The sequence below is a fragment of the Symsagittifera roscoffensis genome, chromosome 1 (genome assembly GCF_963678635.1).
Source record: "Symsagittifera roscoffensis chromosome 1, txSymRosc1.1, whole genome shotgun sequence".
NCBI classification, from domain to species: domain Eukaryota; kingdom Metazoa; phylum Xenacoelomorpha; order Acoela; family Convolutidae; genus Symsagittifera; species Symsagittifera roscoffensis.
In genome coordinates, this window is record NC_087062.1 from 80,095,619 (window position 1) to 80,118,873 (window position 23,255).

The window sequence follows — 23,255 nt, forward strand, 5'->3', positions numbered from 1 at the left end:
AAAAATCAGTATCCGAATTTCAAATATGTCCTCTCTTGCTTGATTGATTGAACTTGAAAAAATCAGAAGTCAATCCTCGAAAAATCAAACTGACGTAACAAAATCTGAGGCTGTTTCCTGAAAAAAATTATCAAGCCCTTTCATAGGAGTCTTCATAAAGCTCATTGACTCTTAAAAAAAAGAGATTCATAATAAAAGACTACTAATTAACCTGAGCTCAGCGAAATTCATCATCCACAGAGAAAGGAAAAATATTTCAGAAAACCATATTTGGTTTCCAACACAAAAGCGTGGCTGCGCTTCGCAATCACACGCAAAAAAATCTGACATCATCGCTGCAGGCCCTTGAAAGGTTGCAAACTGTAGCCACCAATCAAACAGCTACATTTGCTTAACATAGCCCAAATAACTTTGTTTTCTGAAAAAAAATATTCGAGTTTCGGAGAACACAATGGCCTGAAAGCTCTGAATTTTTAGAAAAATTATTGCATTGCATTTTTTGATGAAATTAACCCAATTTGAGAAATTTTTATTTCGCTGGGAAATCTCATAAACAAAATCCATTCTTCAAATTAGATGTCAATCACGCTTTTCGATTTTTTGTGACTTTTACACTGTCGCTGTTCGATAGTGGAGTTTAACTTCCTTTTAACAAAGAAATAGAACTAAACTTAAAAAAAGCAAAAATAAATTTTGAGATTTTTCCTTCAAAAAACGGAAGAAAAAATCATTGCGACCTATATAAAAGTCTGAACTATGTTCATCGATTCTAAATAAAAATAGCTGACAGACATTTGAAAAAAGTCAACGAACGCATGTTAACAGAAAAATACTGACTTGTCTTAAGATACAATCTCAACTTTCGAATTTCCAAGAAAACAGATGGTCCTCAGCTCTTTGAACTTCTCAAACAATTTATGATTAACATTTTTGATAAAATTAACCCAATTTGAGAAATCGGGTTCAAGACGTATAACTTTTACTTCGCTGGGAAAACTGATAATTAATTTCCATTTTTGAAATCAGAAGTCGATCTCATTTTTCAGGACCTTTACACTTTTGCTGTTCGATAGAAGAGTTTGCCTTCCTTTTAACAATGGATATGCACTGAACTTAAAAAACAACAAACCAAACCGCGAAAAATCAAAACTCTAATTAAATTCCATTTTGTCAATTGTGGAGTTTTTTAATTGATCTGTTCGATAGCTACCGCAGACAACCGATTCAAAAAAGCCACCAAAAGTAGCACTTTTATTTGCAACTTAGGTTGAAAAAAGAAAGCTTCGCAACTGTAAAATGTAAACTTTGTACTGTTGGATGAAAAAATAGCTTTTTTCGGTTCTTTTGATGAATTAAAATTCATCAACTGTTTTAATTCATTACTAATCGAATTTCAAAGCACATGCTATGAAACTGCCAAAGCAGCCTGTTTACAAAAAGCCACCAAAAGTCGCGCTAATATTTGCGACTTACGGTGGAAAACAAAATAGTCATGTAGTATTACACTACGCTCGGGTTGTGTAATTATTACAAGATTTTGCTAGTGTAACTCGTCTTTCGGTCCTTCAAGTCAAATGAGCTTAATGTGTTCTATTACCTGACATTCCGTGAGAAAACAATCGACAGCAGATTAAATTAACTAACTACGATACACATGTATTGCAACTGTTGAAAATATTGTAAATTGAGTATACTTCAAAAGTTCGCCATTTCAATGGTCTTTTCGCCAGTTTTGCTTTAAGCACTAAAAAACTAAGTTGTGCGAAATTTGTTGGTATATGAGGGGATAGATGCTACGTCGGACGCAGGATGAACAAACAAGCATAAGTTTTGCCATCCTATTGTGAAAATGGCAAATGATCCCACATGACAGTCAGAGTGAGGACAGAAGCCAGCACTCCATAAAGTGAAGATGAGAGGGAAGATCCGATAAGAGACAAGAGTAGTCCCAAGGGGCTGGCTAGGAGCGCGAAGTGCACAGATGCATGTCTGGATAGCAACGGTTCCACAGTTCCGTTTCGGAGGATAAAAGAAACCAGAGCCAGACACAAAAAGCAGCAGGGTAATAGGAGTATCTCCGTAGTGAAGCAAAAAGACATCCAACTTGAGGGCGTTGGAGGAAGGATGGTCGGAGACTGGGTTTGACTTAGAATTGGATTTTGCAAAAGGGATACAATAAACCCCACTATAGCGTAGCATGCACCCATGTTAGCAAAGGGTAGGCAGCTCTCAGTCTGTCTGCTGAGCCAGCGTTTCACTCCTGGTCTGTAGGTTAGTAACAATACACCAGGCACCTGAAAACGAAACTTTTATCCAAACTATTATATCAACCAAAACATTATTCATCCAATAGGTGTAAATTACTAAAGCTAAGGTCAATAACTATTATACCCTGTTGATCAATCAACGATATTAAAATCGATAGCAGTAAAACAAACATAGCATCGTCTCGCCACACATTAGTCAGTTTACCAATACTTTCAACTCGTACATACCCATAAAGCCACGAGTGCCCTTGGAGTGACCAGGAATCCAAACAGGACAGCGAGTAGAGAGTACATGGCTTCCATTCTCTCCAGGGCAGCTGGCAATTTGTCATCCACGTACCTAGCCTGTTGAACAAAAAATGACACAAATCGATGAAACTTCATCTATGATTGTAATTTAAGAATTGTAGTTCCTGCGAATCGCAGAGGAGCTATCAGTAGGCCTTAACAGCCCTGTCGAGGATAGTCCATTTCTATTAACAGTACAAATTTTCTGGTACTTCGGATTCTTCAAAAATAGTAACAACAAATAAGAAGTATCTTCGAATTTATCAAAAACTCGACTTCAGATTGCAATCTCAAATATATTGCACCGACTTGCAAAAAATCTGAACTCGTGATGCGATATTTTGATCTATCGGGCCTTCTACTATCAAATTCTTCGTTACATTCAGAAAACTCCTTGAGAGTAAGTGGCAAGTATTCAAATTAAAAATGAGCATAACGTCATAAAAGATGAGATTTTCAAAGACTTACAGCTAGGTTGTGTTGGTAGACTTTGATTGACAATGCAGTTGTTCCAAGATTGATGAAAGAAACGAGGGCAACGGGTGGAACCGAAATAGGAATCCATGTTTGGTAAACAGACTGGGTCAAATTAAGAGACAGACTCCACTCCAAAATCAGACACATTGCCAACAGAAACGCAGTGCCAACCATTCTGTAATAGACAAGAAATTTCAAAGGGCCTTCAGAGGAAAAATTCAGAACTTCAGTTCGCAGTAGCTCTACTGAGTATAATAATTATCATTAAACGGAGCAAAAACAGCATGAAATCTGGATATTATTAGGATTAAATTTGTTTTTGGCACCACGAGGCCAAAACTGGCATAAAGCTTCGACTTATTTAAATTACGAGCCAAAACATTCGTGGAGCTTGACCGAGCTGACAAACGGTGACTAACATGGAATTGAATGTCTTATTGGTGTGATTGGGCGGAGTGGTTCGGTCATTGACAGTGCTCATGAACAATACAGTATACGACACATAAGCACTGCAAGTACAGATCACCACGTAAAGAAGAGCATCAACCGCCAAGTACATCTGAGGCAGGAAAGAAAACGAGGAGACTGTATCCATGTGAGGTATTAGGAGTGCCAAAGGAAATAGGAGTCCGAAGAGGGTTCCTGAGAGGAGAGATGGCAGGAGGACTCCACGGGTTGTCATCAACTGCGAGGAGGAGAGGATGAAGCAGATACTGAGTATTGCACAGAACAGCAGAGTTCCACACAGACAGAATCGCAGTCTAGATAGAACAACAAAAGTTTAGTTTAAAAAGTAATAGTGAAAGTATAGCCAATTTTATCTGTGCGATGCAGCTTTATATTCGTGTTGTTTTAGCAAATTTTAATTCATAGCCAACTGAAATGATAATAGATAGCCAACAGACAATAGGAAAAAAGTCAGTAAACGCAGGTAAACAAAAAAATACTGACTTGTTTTTTTTTAAAAAAAAAAACTCAATTTATGATTTTTTTGAAAAGATGGCCTTAAAGCTCTTTGAATTTCTAGAAAAATTTATGATTTGCTCTTTTTTTGATAAAAGCAACCCAATTTGAGGGCGCTGTATCAAAAAGTAAAATTTTCATTTCGCTGAGAAATATGATAATTGAATTCCATTTTCGAAGTATAAAGTCAATCACATTTTTCGTGACATTTACTCCTTAGTTGTTCGATAGTGGAGTTTTCCCTCCTTTTTAACAAAAGAAATGAACAGAATTAGAAAAGAAATCAAAACTCAAACCGCGAAAAAGTACATTTCAGCTTGAACAAATTCATGAAAAACAAAAAAATTATCAGGACCTATATAAATGTCAGAACTACGTTCATCGACTCCTAATCAAATATGCGGGCTCGAGTTATCGACCGAATATTTAAATTGCAACATGTCCGCCGAAAGCTGACTAAGTCCACCAGGGCAAAATCTCTCCGGATAAAATCCCCCATTCCGAGGTACGAAATTTTGGCACAATGGAGAGGATGGTGTTCTATGAATCGGGGACTTCCTTCCATCCCATCAAGCAGCCCGTCTTAGTGGAAGCGCATGATTTTTGTCCTGTGGGAAGTTAATTCAACAGAAGTTTCTATCGATTACCAAAATATCATATTTGGGATTCAAGCTCACGCTGAAGACATCATTATTTCCCATTCATTTGTCTTCCTGACTGTTTCACGTGCTTGTCAGTTTTTGCAATTACAGCTCAATCTTATAGAAAGTCAAATGAAAGTTGGAATCTCGTTGAAAAGTCATGTCAAAATGGCGTTGCATGTTGAAATGGAAGTCCATTCAAAATGGATTCGATAGAAAAGTTCAAATCATAGTGCATACGATGTATACAATTAGATTTCCACGATGAATTAAAATATGAAGGATTTTGTCTTTGAGGTGGAACTTCATCCTATGAGGGATTTTGTCCTGCATATTTCATTCTAGGGAGACCCATGTCCAGCATACAGTCTCAAAATCAATTCCGAATGATTTTATTTGGCCTTTGAAAAGAATCTGATACATAACAAAAATTAGGTTCAATGTTCTCACGTGATAAGTTGAGTAGCGATGATGTTGGCTGGTTGTAAGACAGAAAAAAGGATACCACATCCACTAAGAAGGAGAACTAGACCAAATGATAGTCCATTGTTCAAGTGAGAAGGGGACAATGGGCTGCTGGTCGCAATGGGGCTCCACATTTGACACACACTTACGGTGCACAAAATCAACAACAACCCTAAAGAAACCAAAACACTTCAAACTCATGACTCGCTTCAAGTAGTGCCAGCAAAATAGAAAAATTTGTTCATTAGGCACCAAAAATTGTCTTTAACTTCAAGGTACCTAAGGTTGCCTCATGTGAAGGAGGCTGGTAGCCAGTTAGAAATGAATATACTGCAGATGCTACTGTTGTTCCTCCGAGACAGACATGAACAGCCAGAGAAGCTAGCGTCACAGCCAATTCCTTCCATCCAAATGAGCCCGAATACTCACCCACTATTGAAGATACGGATGCCTGAAAAGGAAAACAATTGAAATGGAATCTCGGAAACGTAAAACCTGATACCTCAGAATTATACCGCGTTGGTACACAATTTCTCGAGCAATTGTCCAGATGAATTCTGTAATACAGAAGCAAAGCGGAATTTCGCAACAAAAACATTATATTACAAGATAGTGTTTAGAAAAAGGCGTAGTCGAAAACTATTTACTCGGAAAAATTGAACAAAAAAAACATTCCTTTGTCTCAAATGATATTCACAAACAGCCTTAAAAGCATTGAAAATCATTTACCGAGCGGCAACTGAGGCAATAACAAAACTGTTGCTATAGAAACTCATCATTCCGGACACACAAAAGAAAACCTATTGAAACACACACAAAACATTCTGACTTCAAACCTATGAAGCATAAGGTGACAGATTGAGATAAACATGAGTCGACAGAGTGAGAATAAAAAAATCAAAAATTTCTGCTAATTTTACAAATTACAGAACATTATTGGTAAAACTATTTCAATCAAGGCTTTGGATAGTAATCTGCTAAAACAGTGTAACGGGTAAAATAAATTTGAAAAAAAAAACGGAAAATGAGCCGACGGAAGTTGATTTGAAAAATTATTGTATAATGAGCTAAAAATCACATTTTTCTTGAATTTCAAGAAATTGAGCATGTCAGCCTTCACGTTTTTTTTTTACAGATTTAGAAGAAAAGTTGTTCATTCGGAAAATTCTAGTTCCCGGTTTAAAGAACACGATGGACATGGTCTATGTCAAATAGCATGGTCTCTTTCGTAGTTTCAAATCTTTCAAAATAAATACAAAAAAAAACTCAGCTAATGTCAACGAACAACAAAAGTACACTAACCCAATTTCTGGACATTACAAACATATCCGTGACAAAATGGAAACCCTTATATGAAATTTTCTGTTGACAAGCAAGGCTGATGTAAATGACCAAAGAAGGGTGTAGGCGTCAGAACTCACGTAGAACTGTGTAGGCATTAGGACAGGGGACAGCAGAAGACACAAACTTGGTACACTCATAGCCACTTTGCCAAAACACAATAGCTGTAATGAAGACTCCGAACTGGAAAGCGCAGATGTTGCCGACAGGGAGAGCAGATGCAAGCAGAGGGAGACTAGGAGACAGAAGAGTGGCACGTAGATCACTCTGGGCAGATAGAGACAGGGCGAATCCGGGTGATCTGAGTTTTTCTGAGACCGGAACAATCTGCAACAAGATTCAGGGTCATCAAAATTCAAAAATGATTTAACAATTTGCGGTACAGGTATGATAATTGCGTCCCAGGAAACAGCAACTATGAAAGATTGGTCCCGCAATTTTTATGAAAACTTCAACAACACAAGTAAACAAATGCGAACATTGTTTTCGAAGAATTTAAGGCCTGAAATTTTTCCTGCAAGAATCCATCTAAATTAGTACCCAATCTGCAAGTGAACTTCTTTTATTTCAAAATTCAAATTGATTACTCGCAAAAATTTGGTCAATCATATGAAACAGGTCAGCAAAAATCAAGAGTTTGCACAATCCAGCTTCTTTTATTTTACAAACACTAGCAAGAAAAAGACAATAAAACATCTCTAAAAAGTGAAATTATAAAAGAAAAGATGACAATAAGCCTTGAAAATTAAAACTTTAGCTTTTGCATGTAAAAAATAGAAAGCATGAAACCAAAATATGTATAAGCTAAGCATTATGTATAAGCTAAAAAAAAGATTTAGTTGCCCCTTTACGGCTTTTTGATAGCATATGCTTTGAAATTCGATTAATAAGAAAATTCACCCAGTTGATGCCTTTTTAATTCATCGAATGAACCGAAAAAAGTAATTTGTTTCAAACAGCACTACAATAATCATAACTCGATTTCAAAAATTTTTCCAGCTCACTAATTCTCGCATTTTTTTGAAATGTATAATTTTTACATAATTTGGCTTTATGCTTTCCAATTTATTGTATGCGAAGTTAGTGTGGATGCTTTCAGTTTTTATATTCCAAATTACGACATGCAATATTTGAAACTTAGGACGGCAAAAAAGAATCGTCGTATATTACACTACTCTCGCTAAAACTCGGAAGTTTAAATATGGTAATAACAAAATGGCTATCAGAAAAATTAGTTTTTCAACCAAACAAAAACTTCATTGATTTTATCCAGAAAACATACATGTGAATTTCCTTCTATATTGATGCTAGAAAGATTCTTTGGATATAAACGAACATCTCGATATGTGTATAAGGACTCACGTGTTGATGAGCAGAGCTAGTGTGAGGGTAATTAGATGAGCCACTAGATAGTTGATGATGCCTGAGAGGACAAGGAAGTGACAGTACTGCACCCAGACCAGCGCCACTCCCACGATTGGCACACAGGTCGCAACTCTACATTTAAAACGCCAAACAAATCAATTACTCAAACCAAAAAACGAATGAACTGTTTCATCTAAGAACAAAAAAGGCACCACTTTTGGAATCGATACTCTAGCGTTTTCTCGAGGGAACGGGGTGTATTTTGAACACAGAAGCAGAGCAGAGCTTCGCCCCAATTGCGATACAAAAAGGAATAGCTATAATCACGGACGAATAAAACGACAAATTTAAAATATGAAATAAAAATATTTTAAAATTGCTGAAAAAAAATCCAAAAACGTTCGAAGGTTTTTTCAGGCACCATTAAAAATTCTTCTAAGAGTATTCGAAATGTAAGAAAAAAGCCGAATTTCAAAAAAAAAGTCGTTCTGTGGGAACTAAGCCGACATGAAAACCACACGAACGATGGTCTTAAAAACTTTAGTCTGCTTAAAAAACATGTCCAGACTTTGTGGTCTCAAGCACGGTTGCAATCACTACAGTAAATGCGCAGAAGGATCCTTGAATTTGGATTTTTGATTATTGTTCTAAACGAAATAGGCTAGATAGCAACTACCAAAAAGCTTGAAAAGGCCAAAAAATATTCAAAAAATAGCCAATTGAAGACTAAAAAAGAGTAAGGGGTGCACTAAAAAAAACACTAACATTGTTGAAAAAATCTTCGAAGAAAAAAATAGATGCCCTTTAAGCTCTTTGATTTATAATTGGCGCTTTTTTGATAACATTAACCCAACTTGAGAAAACTGGATCAACAGGTAAAGTTTTTAATCCGCTGGAAATCTAAAAACTGACTTCCACTTTCGAAACTAGAAATTGCTCTCGAATTTTTGAGCAATTTGCACGTTCGTATTTGTAGATAGCTATTTACGTCACTTTCAGCAGATGAATTTCTATCAACAGTTTATAACAATTAACCAGTGGTTTTTGAAAAACTCTATTATATTTCTAACTGGACATCATTGGATAAAACTAACACATTTTTAAAAAACTGGATAAACATGTAGTTAGCATTCTACTGGAAAACCTATAAATTTAATTCCTTTGTCGATACTAGAATTTTCTGTTCGATAGTGGAGTTTGCCTTCCTTTTCACAAAGAAAATAACTTAACAAAGAAAAAATCCAGCCAAAAGCACCAAAATCTTTCTCAAAATCTTACCAACAACACCGAACATTTTAGGGCCACTGTCATTTAACCATTTCCTATCCGTCTTTTCTTCCGAGGCCTGGCTTTTTCATTCAATAATACAATTCTTGGGTCTTTTCACCTATTCCACCCAAAAATCAATATTTCAACAAAGTGAAATAAGATAAGCAAATAAGCTTCAATTTGATTGGCTAGAATTAACAAATCAAATTTCAGCACCAATTCAAAATGTTTTGTTCACATTTCAAGTCGACTAATAAATAAGCTAATTTAACCAAAAATATTAATTATTTGAAAAACAATTCATGTTTGTTTTAAATAACCCGCAGAGTTTTATCGAGACCAGAAAAAAGCTACATGAAACAAATGTCATTTTTAAAATCAAAATTCGGCTAAAAATTAAAAAGATCGCATTTGTATTCACCAAACGAATCAGGTCGACCAGTGTTTAGTTCTCTGTATTTATACATTGAGTATTACAAAATTGCAAAATTAAGAAAATTGAGAGGAATAAGTAAAAATACACCAATTCTTTTCCAATACTAGTGGTTTGCGAGTTCTTTTGCAGATACAAAAAGCTTGCTAAAATTGAGGAGTTACTTACTTGTGGTTTGGTCTGGTGTTGCTTGCACAGATGGCGATGAAGAGGAGGAGGGAGAGAGCGGAGAGACACACTTGGTGCACAGACTGCACTGGAGACTCAGTCACACTAAACATACACTCACTCAATATACAATAAGATTATTATAATTACATTCGATAAAATTTCATCGGTTACATACAACACTCTCATCCTAGCAAATGTTGTACTTGATTAATAAACTGCTAAATGCACCCTTACCTATCGTAGTTGATTTCCACAGCTAGCAGTTGACATAAAGAAGCCACCGTACAAAACAGCGAAACGCCCACCACAACTCTCTAAACAAATATCAACCAGTTCATAAGCAGCTTGTAAATCTACATCAGTGTTACCTATCAATGAAAAAAATGACAGCTTTCGCCGAATCGATCCTACGACCAGGAGATTTAAGTCCCCTGTCCTCGCATCTACGTCACGGGTTCTTGACAATTCACTACTACTGGCCATCAATAAAGCAGCTACACGTGCTAATAAATTGCCAGTGCAATGCAGCAAAACTAGCACCAAATAAAAACAGTCACAATTTTGCATATAAAAATTTGGAATATAACAAACTAAAGGCATCCACACTATCTTTGCATGAAAAAATTTGGAAAGTATAAGGTCAAATTATGTATAAATTATGCATTTCAAAAAAAAATTGTGAGATAGAATGAAATGGAAAATTTCTAAAATCGAGTTTTTTTATTGTAATGTTTGAAACAAATAGATTTTTTCGGTTCATTTGATGAATTAAACATAGCCAACAGAAAATTGGAAAAGAGTAAATGAACGCAAGAAAATAGAAAAAAGACTGACTTATTTTGTTGAAAAATGCCCTTAAAGAGCTTTAAATTTCTAGAACAATGTATGATTGCCAATTGAGTATAATAAAGCTGACTCAATTTGAAAAAAAAAGATTTTGATAAAATTGACCAATTTGAGATCAATATTTAAAACTTTTATTTCGCTTTGAAATTTGAAAATTAAATTCCACTTTCAAAACTAGAAGTCGATCACGTTTTCCGTCACCTTTACACTTTTGCTGCTGGATTGTGGAGTTTGCCTTCCTTTTAACAAAGGAAATGAACTGAACTTAAAAAGAAATGGAAAACAAACCGTGAAAAAATAAATTTGAGCCCTAACAAATTTTGGTGGAAGTGTGATAGAGGGGTCCCGCTGAAAACCAAGTGGGAGGTGTGAGAAAGGTGTCCCAAATGACACTAATTTTAAGCAAATACATTAAATAACTTAATCAACATGCTCCGGTCGGCCGTTTCAAAAATTTTTCTGAAGCGTAATTCACCTGCTTTATTTGAGCTAACTTATTTTAAAATTAAGTTGAAATTACCGAAGCAATAAAGTGAAAAGTTTTGAGGCACTTTATTTACATTACGGGACCCCGTTAGTTTTTTGGAACCCCTCAATCACACTTTCCCAAATTTTAAAATTTTTCCAGAAAAAATAGAACAAAAAAATCATCGCGACCTATAAAGAGTCTGAACACGTTCATCGACTCTTAAAAATGTAACAACTTCGTTAATTTATTAATAATAGAATGTCAAAGCACATGCTATAAATAAAACCAAAAAAATTGCGTCTTAAGTTGGAAAAAAATCGTACTATTACACTACGCTCCCTAAAGCTCGAGGTGTAATAATCGCTTTTAAATAACCCTTGGCTATGCCTATGCGGTTTTTTATATATATCACGCATGAACTTTGAGGGCTATTCTTATGACAGAAGGATCAAATGTGCAAAAATTCTCAACCAGTTAACGCCCTTGAAAAACAGACTGATATTTTTTCGGAATCCTTCAAAATGTTCTGGCGTGAAGCATTCCTCCATAAATTTTATCAGCTTCGAAATTGGAATTCCTTATGAATTTTGTCCTTTCTCTTCGTTAGTCCCCCTTACTGAAAATATCTTTCAACATTATCTTCATCAACCAATTCCCGCCTGATGGGATGTACAACTCTGAAGAGGTTAACTATCTCTTTTAGACTAGAGGTCAGCTAAAGCTGGAAATACCTGTTTGATAATTTTTGAGAATTTTTGTATTGATGCGGAAGGACAAGGGTAATTTCAAAAACAGTCCTATAGCAAAGAAAAAGTCCCAATTGAATGATTTCAAAACCTGTTAATTTCATCAACTATTTCAGTTTCCTTTTAAAAAATTGAAATGATTACAAGAGCTTGTTAGGTTGAAAGATGCTCAAAATGTTGCTCATTAGATTTGGGTGGGAATTTTCGAGAGAAGTTTCAAAAACGTTAAAAAAATAGAAAAATTGACTACTCTGAGGGTCATAACTTTTTGTGTGAAAAAATTGTGCGTAACCGCTAATGCATTGAGCTCTCCACAGCCCGTTCTTCACACTGAAACCAATATCTCAGATTCGGGAGGGTAGTTTTTGAGAAAAGTCAAGAAGTTTCAAAAAACTGTCAAAAAATCGACTTTTCTGAGCGTCATTTTTTGTGTTAAAAAAATTCGGCTTAACCGCTTATGCAGGGCAGCTTTTCACAACCTTTCCCTTCGATTGAAACTAAAATCTCAGATTAGGGAGGGTAGTTTTTGAGAAAAGTCAGATTTTTTTAAAATTAATCTTTGACTTTTCTGAGGTCCATAACTTTTTGTGTAAAAAAAATTGGGCGTAGCCTCTTATGCAAGGCAGCTTCCCACAACCTGTTCTTTCCATTGAACCCAAAATCTCAGATTTGGGAAGGCACTTTTTGTAAAAAAAAAATCTACGAATTTGGGTCAAAAATTCACCACACACACTTTTTCGAAAGCTGTAGAAAGTGGGACAAGGAAAAATTAGACTAGTGGATTATGGAGGCACACAGAGGAGTGGGCGGAATTTCCATTGGTACCATTTTTTTGAAAATCGGTAGAGTATTTTTTGAGAACTCATTTTTGAAAAATGAAAAATTTTCCAAAGCGTCTCAAAAATAATAAAAACCCAATCCCATACATTTTCATAATACCTGTTTTAATCAAACAGGAACATAACCCAGTGTTCATGAAGAACCTAGCCTAAGTCAATTCGATACCTGATGCTGTGAGGTAAGAGTGAGATATGCTAGAGATATCGTTGAGACTAGAGAAAGGAGCAGCTGACTCATCAGCATCGAGTTGTCTGAGGAATCGGCTAGGAACAGGACTGAAACTGTAGCCACAGTACACATGAGTAGCCCAAGCACTCTCGTTCTCCACTCCAGACGTTTCCTGTCCAATTGTAGCTGGGCGAACACCAATAACTCGCTCAAAGGACTCCAGGCTAAGAGCATCACAGCTATTGCCTCGCAACACAGCACATGTAGCTAAACAACGGTCATAGATTATCAGAGCGTACCTTTTCTATGCCAACTTCCACAAAAAACTGTGATCGTGATGCATAATTCGACTTGATTCGCGTCAAAAACAGACCTAATGTGGTCATTCTTTTACTCAAATGTTGTACCTCATAAAGTGACCATTACCCTATCAAGGATTCGATGTGATGCGAATACCATACATCTAGGCAGCCAAAACATTAAAGAATGTCTTGCTGCTCCCACCACGAAATGGGAGAGAACTGTATTCAGTTGAAATTTTTTCCAATACAAAATTAGGTAGCGCAATAACAAGTCGTAACAAATTCCAGTGATATATCATACTTAAGCCCATTTACTAGTGATCCGAACTGCAGTGAAAATTTCCCAAGAAGTTAAGAAAACCTTTCGACAGGAAAACGACGTCTCTTTACTTGCTAAGCTATGATGAGCAAGTAAAGAGAGCTCACTATTTTATTTCTATGAAGCCCTATCAGAAATAATTCGCGATAGCGTGATATAATCTATACAACTTACCAGTGCATGTTCAGCTGATGTTTCTATTTTGGAGCTGGAGAGGGCAGCGAGAAGGAGGGGAGAGAGCAAGACACATGCCACTGCCACAAAAGCTTCACTCACGGACACAATCACCGAGTCTAGCAGAAAATTTTACAATTAAGCAGTGGCGTTCCCAAAAACTTATCGTATTATGAAAATTACTGGGTAAAGGTCTAGTCACCGGTGCCAAAACCTTTGCTTATCGCATGGCTTAACGTACTCCTGGATATCTTACCCAGAAGCAAGCTAGTGAAATCTAAAAAAAATTGCATTTACAATACCAGGAGGCCGAAGGCGATCTGAAAAAAAATACCTTTCTGCATGCAAACCAATTTCTCATACTGCAAACCAATTTCCTCTTAAAGTACAAACCAGCTTCTCCTTAAAAATGATTTGGAAAACGTGTTATAAAACAGATCAAAAAATCAAACCGACAAAATAGAAAAACGAACGAGTACCGCTGTCGATATAAATGAGCATTTCAAGGTAGCCCACAAAAAATAAGACGCTAACTTTCACGCAGAGGCGAACTGGACTGCCCTACACAGCTGACGCTTCAAGAACCAAAACACTAAGCACTCAAGTAGCGAGTAACACCTGCAATTAAAATGCCAATACTATTTGGCAAAAGTGTTTACCGAAATGAACAACTTTATGCGAATTGGATCGAAAAAAAGAACTCGTTATAGTACAAAAAAAAAGAATTATAAAACAAAATGAAAGACATCTGTCAGCAGTAAATTAGCATTTGAAAAAGTTTATGACCCCTAGCTAAGCCGACAAAACTTGGAAACACGCGCGTTGAGCTCGAAATTTAAAAAAAAAACAGGTGAAGCGATACAAAAAAACATTGCACACAGAAGCGAAGCTTCGCTTCACAAACACTAGCGGGAATACGACAAAAAGCAGTTCTATAATGTGCAATAAGAAAAAATAGAAATAAGCCTCGAATTGGTAAAAATTCAGCGACGTCTCGGATTCAATCTGCGAACTAAAGAATACGAGCCTCACGAACTAACCAATCAGCCACGGACGCTTAATTAATCACAAGCACTAGCCACAAAAAAGCTGAGAACAGATGCTATGAGCTTTCCAATACTGCAGATTGTGATTATAGCAAAAGTTCCACCAAATAAGTGAACACTTTTAATAAACACTATTATTTGCGAGTTATCTTTTTAAAAAAAGAAGGTTCGTACTAATACACTACGCGGCTCGTTAGTGAAATACCGTGACAGTGACTGAAAAAAAGAAGTCAAAACCTTTTCTGAAAAATTAAGTCGAAGAAATAAGATGAAAAAAATGAAAAAATTATAACTACAAAAAATTTATGTTTCCATCGTATGTGTTCCCAAACAGCTTTAAAAAGCATTGGAAACCTTTTAGCTAGCGGCAAAGAAGGCGACAAAATTAAGTTAGTCCTTGAGCTAAAACAAAACTGCTGTCATAAATGTTTTTTATAGAGCTATGAACGTTTTTATGACTCATCCGTACTAAAACACGTAATCTCAGTAAGATATATTTTGCTCCCAAAATTACGCAACTTAAGTTTACCAAGCCGCTTTAACACAATCCGAAAATTTTTAATTGGAAAATAAAACTACTCAAAATCAGACTCGGTAGACTTACAATTTGCAGAACTTTCAATTATTCTAAACATTGCCAACAGACAGTTGGAAAAGAGACTTTGTTCACAAGTAAACAGAAAACAAAACTGACTTGTTTTTGAAAAAAATATTCACTTTCGAATTTCGAAAAAAAATTGGTGGCAAAAAAAAGTCTTTTTAGAGAATTTTTTTTTGAAATAATAATTACTACCTGAAAGAAGCTTTATGTTATTACTATTTAAATTATGGTAAGTTTTCTTAATTTTTCAAGAAACTGACAGAAAAGAAACTAACTACCAATATTACAAAATTGCCCATTCCAGGAAAAAGTTAAGTACCCAATCGAAACTAATTTTTCAAGAGCATGACAGAAAAGAAATTTACTGACAATATTACAAAATTGCCCATTCCGGGAAAAATTTAAGTACCCGATCGCAACAATTTTGCTAATCGCAAGGGTAATAAAACATTTTGAGCTATCAAAAAAAAAACACTTAATTTTTCAAGTTTCACATATCCAGCGCAGCACGCACAAACGAATGAAAAACTATTATCGCCCTTCAAATGATGCAATATGAGGCAACTAAGCCAATGTAAGTTTGGCTTTAACGTCTATGCGCAGCATTAATATTTTAAGACATTTTGAGCGAGTTGAATTACAACAAAAATATCGATTTAACTGGAACTTAAAAATCAGACTTACATTTTGACCAGATATGTCTGTTGGCTCAATGATTCTTTGATCGTTTAATTAAATGGTTAACTGAAAAAAGTGTTTGTTCCGACTCGACAACGTTTGCTAATAGGGATATAAATAAATTTTGAAATGATTTCAAAATTTTGAATTATTTTGTTTAAAAAATTACGTTTCATTAAAAAACACCCAAATAAAAGGAATGTTCGAAACATTTTCAGTTCTTATGACTAGCAATTTTATTAGTATGGCGCAAGCGCAGGTCGCAATTTGAAAGACGAAAACATAGCCGACAGTCAGTTTGTAATAAAGGATCTCAGGGACGCCAAAAAATCACGACTATATTCCGCTGGGAAATCCTAAAAATGAAATCCACTTTTCAAGCTAAAAACCAAACTCAATTGTCCTAAATTTTTCATAAAAACAGCCTTCAGAAGTCAACATTAATTTCTTCCATGAATACTAAATAGAATTATCTCAAAATTACAATCGACTCACTGTCATAAGATAGAAGGTCATCTTTGTGCATGGGTCCGGCGAAGGAGCTCCTGTGAGGGTAGCAGAACAGCACCACAATCAATACTCTAAAGACAAATCTGTAATTAGCTTACTTTACATAGAGACATTTAATGAAAAATCATACCCAGGAAAATAAAATAATTTTGTATTATCGATCAGCTCAGAATATTTGAAGTTTTCAGTTGTTTACGGCACCAAATGTTAAGGTTAATATGATGAATCCGTATGGTATAGTTTACTAACTGGTAGAGTGTGACGAAGTAATGTGAGAGGGGTGCAGGGATGGCAGAGTACAATGTCCAGCATATGGCCACAGCCACGAAAGCAGGAAATAGCTTCATCAGAGCCACCTCCAATGTCTGAACATAAACAATAAACCTTATTACTAAGACTTCAAAATTTCGACAAAAAAATAAATCGCGGAAGACCTATGCAAATTTCAAGATTATTTCATGGCCCAGAGCCAGAGCTTAAATTAAACAAAAAATGATTGATATTAAGGCGTACGCGAGATTCAGAGCGCATTGATGAAAAATCACTAACAACTGCTGTTTCTTTGTCGTCTTCGACCACAGAGTCCAATGTCAGGTGTAGCAACACATTGAGTCCAACATAACATCCCAGACAGGCTACATAGAACACTATGTGGTACCAGGACAAACTAAAACAACTTGATAACTTCAAAACCACTCGTTTTTGCAGTTGCATTTAAACCAATTTGAAGATCATTTCCAGCTATACTAACAAAAGTAGGGATCCAAACAGGCAAACTGACAGAGATACCGCAAGGAGAGTCATGACGTGCAGCAGCAAACTCGCACTAAACGTGAGAAGATTTGATGCGTTGAAGTTACAACGATAACCAACAATCTCAGTGAGCAGCACACAATACAAAATTCTGTTCTTTTTTAGTTAATTGAACCCTCAAACTGAATAGAACCAAGAAAGCCAAAAGATAGTTGGAAAAGGAGACTGAAAAAAAACTAAAGTTTCGAAGAAAAAATATTTGGCCTTATTTGAAACTTTTTTAAACAAATTTAATTAATTTGAGAAAAATTGGCAAATCGGCATCACTTTCCGCGTATTTGAGAACTGAATTTCCTTGTCTTTTAGCAAAAACAAAATTTGTTTTATTATTTACATGACTTAATTATCAACATCAATTTTCCGATTAAGATTTTTCATTTTATTTATTTTTTGTTTTCCTTATCAAGAATTTCAATTTATTGACAAATTTAGAAGCTTGTACGTGCAGAAAAACCAGAACGACCAATGCAGAAAAACCAGAACGATACACACACAATAGGCTTGAAAATTGGAGAAAAATTTAAAAATCTAATGTCTATTTGACATTATAAGCAGGGACGGATTTAGGGGGGACGGACGCTCTCCCTCAGGAACTCCGTGTCGACCCAAAGGGTCCCCCTTTGTACTATTTTGAGACATCCATTTTCGGATGACGAACCAAAAAATCTTTTCTAAAGGCGCCTTTGGCGCCAATATATACTAATTTTGAAGGGGGGAGGGTCGGGGTGCCAAAAAAACGCCAATTTTTTTCTAAAAAACCCAAAAAGTGCCTAAAAACGCCTTTTGACCAAAACAGGGTCGTTTTAGTGCTTTGGGAGAATTCAGAAAATCAATTTGGTCGCCTTAAAAAAAGTGGACAAAATTTTTTGAAAATCAAACCCCTCCCCCCCCCCTTCTCCTCCCCTCGAGAAAATCTTAGATCTTCCCCTGATTATAAGAATAATGAACTTGCTACACCCCGAAATATTTCTATCAAGACTTCACATATCTGAACTAAAATTTTAAAATTGAATGAAACTAAATTTAGCAAGTGCAGTAAGCAGGCTTGAGCTTGATAATGATGACGATTTGACTTCAACCGCTTTCTTCTGTAATTTTTCTTGCTTCAGGTGCATTTTCCATTTAAATTGCAATAAGTTTAGCTTCGAAAAGTCTTCTACCTTGTCCAAAATAGTTAAACACATTACCCAAAATAGCTAAACAGTCTTCTACCTTGTCCAAAATAGTTAAACACATTACCCAAAACAGCGAAACTTTTTTCCATTCATTTCGGGGTAATGTGTTTTTGTTAATGAAGTTTTCAAGTTTGTACTGGAACTTGATCGATGCAAATACTGCATAGCATAGTTTGAATTGAAAACCAAAATTAAGGTTGACTCTTCTCTTTATTTAACTGACTCAAAACAGCTAAGAAAACTCTAACCTAACAGCGACTTCTAAAAATTTTGTCAGAAGAGCACACATTTAAAAACGAGCTTTATAGAATTGTTATATCGAACCAGTCATCTCTGAAAGGGCTTTAATATAATTCTCACAATGCTGTAAAAGCTTTGAATCTTTCTTTGAAACGCTTTTCCACAATTTGAATTTGTGCTCAATTCAGCAGGCAACCGGTCTTGGTGGGTGCTCTCAAAAAAAGTACTTTAAAATATTTTATAAACAGGCAGAGCGTAGACTCGCGCTACTTGCGACACAAACAAGAAGCCCACTAAGTAAAAAAACCTCGAAAAAGTAAAAAATATATATATTAAAATGACAAAAGCTAGTTTAAAAACAGGAACAAGCCACGAAACTACAATGAGAAGTTACAATCAGAAGAAAACTTACCAAGCGGTGAAAACAAGCCAAAAATACCGTAGCAGAAACTCTTCAAGCCAAAAAATTTTCAAGTCCCTCTCCCATCAAAACACACTCACTAAAACTTTTTTGGCTCGTCAAACGACGCAATATTAGGCCATTAAGCTGATAAAATATAGACCGAAACCTATCAAGCCTGAGGAAAATTAAAAAAAAAACACAAAACAAACGAAAAACAATTCAAAAAAACTTAAATTTGCAAAAAAAAAAATAACTAAATCCCCCTCACCTTCGAAACACAAACTCAATTTAAAAAAAAAAAAAAACATTTTTCGCTCGTCAATTTTTGAGCTCACCGAGTCAATATAATTACAGGGCGAAAACTATCAAGCCGAAGAAAAAAGGGGAAGAAATGAAAATAAAATCAACACAGGCGAAGCTGAGCTTTGGACCACTTGCGATAGATTTATGAATGATTATGATTAAAATCAAACGAGAAAAAATTCAAAAAATCGTGACTCATTTGTCACAAAAAATTGCAACCAAATCCCAAAATATCCCGAACAAAATTGCTTACACCATTAGAAACTCTATAAAGAGCTTTGAGAAAGCTATACAGAAGCCCAGTGTTCAAAAAAAGTCATTTCTTTGGAACTAAGCCGACAAAAATAAGCAGACAGACAATAATCTAATTAGCCAAAATTCTCTTTTTTCAAATTCAAACGGGACTAGAACTCCCGGGATTTGTCGTCTCAAGCATGGGGGTTACAGCAACTTGGAATAAAGCTTAACCATCGAGCTATGGGAACTAAGCTGACAAAAATAAATAGACGGAAGATAGTCCGAAAAAGCATTCTAGTTTGGAAAAAAGGACCGGCCGGCCCGGCCTTTGCCGTCTCAAGCAGTTTTTACCGCCAGATGGGTGATCGGATTTGCTTTATATTAAGCTAAAAGGATTTGGTTATTCGTATATGGAGGCCAGAAGCGCAAAACCTGGTAAAACTCTGAAAACATCGCACTATTAGGTTGCTAATTTCAAACTTGGTCAAACACTGAATTTAAACTATTAAAACGAAAAAAAACTTAACCATAACAATATACGATATAGCTTAAACGTGAAAAAAATACTTTTGTTAACCATGCAAAAAAAAATACATTGAAAAAGCCTAAACATGGCGAGATAGTGAAGCCCGCATTCAAATATATAATAGATAGATGAAAGTAGTTTAAAAATTAGGAGACGGGTAGAGACATTATCAAATTAATTAAAAAAGCAGGTATACAGACATACAGACTTAATTTGGCCTCGCAAAAAATTACCTAAAAATAATGACCTTGCTGAAAACTAATTGAAAATTTTTCTTAAGCATAGCAATATTTGATATAGCTTTAACATGAAAAAAAAATTCCGTTAAACATGCAAAATTATTATGCTTAAACATGGGAGATGGCTGTCACTCGCATTTAAATATAGTTTAATTAGATTAGATTAGATAGATAGATAGATAGATATAGATAGATAGATTTTGAATAGGACACATAATTAAAACGTTAACATGCACAAATTATGCATGTTGCAGTAAATTTGTTGGTAACAGAGACTTGAGTCCAATGAGTCCTGTGAACAAAGCTATTTACGGGAAAAAGTCGAGTACCCGGTTTCAATACTCGACAAAATACCTTTTGCAGTAAATTTGTTGGTAACAGAGACTTGAGTCCAATGAGTCCTGTGAACAAAGCTATTTACGGGAAAAAGTCGAGTACCCGGTTTCAATACTCGACAAAATACCTTTTGTATAGACTAAAGACATTTGGTATGAACATCTCTGCCCTTGATATTTTATACAAAATTTTGGTGCAGAGTAAAATTACTTACGCATTACCGGTATGGGCATGTGCCAATTCGACCGAATTGGCCGATGTGGACAAAGTTCAGCGCAGGGCTCTTAAACTTGGTGTTACTTCTACATTTACTCCAATTTTCGAGCTCATAGAGAACCATGACAACAAACTATTACAGTCAAGTTCAAAACAAGACCATATTCTTCATTCAAAATTGCCAAAACGAGAAACTTATGCAGAAAACAGACTTAGAGAAAAAGCAGTTGCAGCACACGAAAAATTAGAAAAACATTTCAAGCTTTTTCCAGCCACAGCCTTAAGAAACAAAAACTTTCTATAAACTTTTGTTCTATCACGTGTAAGATAGATGTGTTTCTATCTTAATTTATTCTTTCTTTCTTTCTTTCTTTCAATACACTTGCTATCATAAGTGTAACAAATATCGATTAGTTAAAAGCAAAATGTGAAAATATGTGTTGACAGTTTATAGTTCAACAATGAAATGTCGCTATAATATACCAGTCTCCCATATCTGACGCTTCGTTGTGGTAAAGATTTTGCTTGGAAACAAAACACCAGATGCCAAACTCCCGGTTGGAATCATCAGCCAACATTGCTCGTACCAGGGCAAATCTTTCATGTTCAGAATGCCCTTAAATGCATTTTGACTAGATTTGGTGTTTAAAAACTTAAGAAAAAACCTGGATTTTTTTTTGTTTTATTGAACTTTTTCCCTCATATGCAAAACATTCAAAAAAAACTTGGATTATTTTCGATTTTTTGAAAACTTTCCTCCATATGCAGTATCAAAAAAGATCTGCGCGTATAGCAATATTGAAAATAATTAGCTTGTCTCCATTGAAGTTGAAAAGATCCTTGAGTCGAATTAGGTCACCGCCTACGCTAAAAGGGAAACTTAGCTGGTATTTATTATACTATATTAGCAATTTTCTAAACCATAGCAGGTGCATAAACTTTTAACTTAGGTCACTGATATCTTTTTGATGCTATAAAAAGTTTCACTGTGAACTTGAAAAAAAAACGTCCATTTGAAGGCAGAACGAAAGAAAGCATATTTACCCTTGTGGTTCTTCCAGGCATAAAAATATTGCAACGATTTGGAGAGCGAGAAAGGGTATCGTAAGTATCCTGAAACCAAAAATATATAACACCAAGTTGTGGTTAAAACGGGAGAGTTGAAAAGACACAAACACGAACCATGAGGAGCCCAGGCTAATCAAAAGCAGAGCAACCGGTAGTCCAACATTCAGCAAAATTGGAAGATGTCTTATTGTGAGACCTATTGTGCAATCTGCAAATTGTAATGCCTTATTTGGAGTTATATCTTCTATGGAAGGAAATCTGTTGTCCAAGCATTTCTTGGCATTTGACTTCTCGGAATTTTTCACCTGTTCCAGGCTTCTTTTCTGGCGCTTGGATATAGTTTTTGCATTAGAAGCTACCATTGTGTTCCTGCAATTTCAATCTAAGCCCTAATCATATCAAGTAGTGAAAAGATAAAACTGGCAAATTACAAAGAGTGAAGATAGCCGGGTGAATTTTGGGCATTTTAATGCGGTTTGGTGAATGTGCACAATCGCAACTTTTTTAAAGTTTTAATCAGAAGGTCGAATATATCATAGTAACCGAGGATACAGTCAGGAGTCCTGTAACATTCGCCCGGAAGATACATATCGACGGAAAACAAAACTAAGTCCTAAAACGACTGGCTTACGTCTAAACAGAGCTTTGCATGCTTTTCACCGTCTCTACCAAGCCAGTACTTTCGGTGGTCTTTTCTAACATCGGGTCGACAAAAAAAACGTTACTGCTTTCGGCTTCGGTCAAAACACTCAAATTAACTTAATTACATGCAGAAATAGTGAGCTCATGGCTGGGTCTCAGTATCCCCAGACCACGAGGTCACTCCTAAAAACAGGGCTACTACTATTTATTATATTACTATTGTTTTTGTTCAGCAGATAAAAATCATCATCCCCATCGAAGATGGATCAACCCTTTCCCCCAACTCCTAGCTTCTCATCTTTATCAAAATGAATCCAGTTGTTAATTAAATTCAAATCAGGACATGACAAGAAGCTAAAAGTTTATATAGAAGGATAAAAGTCTCAGTTCCGAAACCCTTCCGGATTCTTGAATCCACTGAATCAAGCTCGTTAATCTTGATTTCTTCGTAATCCGGAAGTCTGTCTTCCACCCTTCACCGTTGTCTGCAACGGCCTTGCAACTATTGTAGCGACACAATAGTTGCAACTAGGAACGCTCTCTGCTATTCCTGCAATCTGCTGTTGTTTTTTTGATCACGATTCTCGTAGTTATCGTCCGCGCAATTAATGTTGTTGTGTTTTTCTTCGACTTTTTCGCCAAAATGGCCGTTTCTGTCGTTTCTCAGAAATGTTACGT

The 23,255-nt window shown here is 35.7% G+C and overlaps 1 protein-coding gene across 1 annotated transcript; it reads right to left on the reverse strand.

Annotated features, from left to right (window-relative positions):
- Positions 1-1,629: 1,629 nt before the first annotated feature.
- LOC134850698 (uncharacterized) lies at positions 1,630-22,780 on the reverse strand. The gene is made up of 18 exons (XM_063866615.1): positions 22,050-22,780; positions 21,912-21,980; positions 17,131-17,205; positions 16,929-17,046; positions 16,629-16,744; positions 16,365-16,450; positions 13,545-13,663; positions 12,747-13,016; positions 9,915-9,994; positions 9,678-9,782; positions 7,805-7,939; positions 6,523-6,769; positions 5,381-5,552; positions 5,087-5,273; positions 3,452-3,793; positions 3,024-3,207; positions 2,496-2,612; positions 1,630-2,294 (listed from the first exon to the last, which is right to left on the reverse strand). Exons 1-18 carry the CDS (start codon positions 22,295-22,297, stop codon positions 1,839-1,841), a joined length of 3,126 nt encoding a protein of 1,041 aa, XP_063722685.1. The 5' UTR covers positions 22,298-22,780; the 3' UTR covers positions 1,630-1,838.
- Positions 22,781-23,255: the final 475 nt, after the last annotated feature.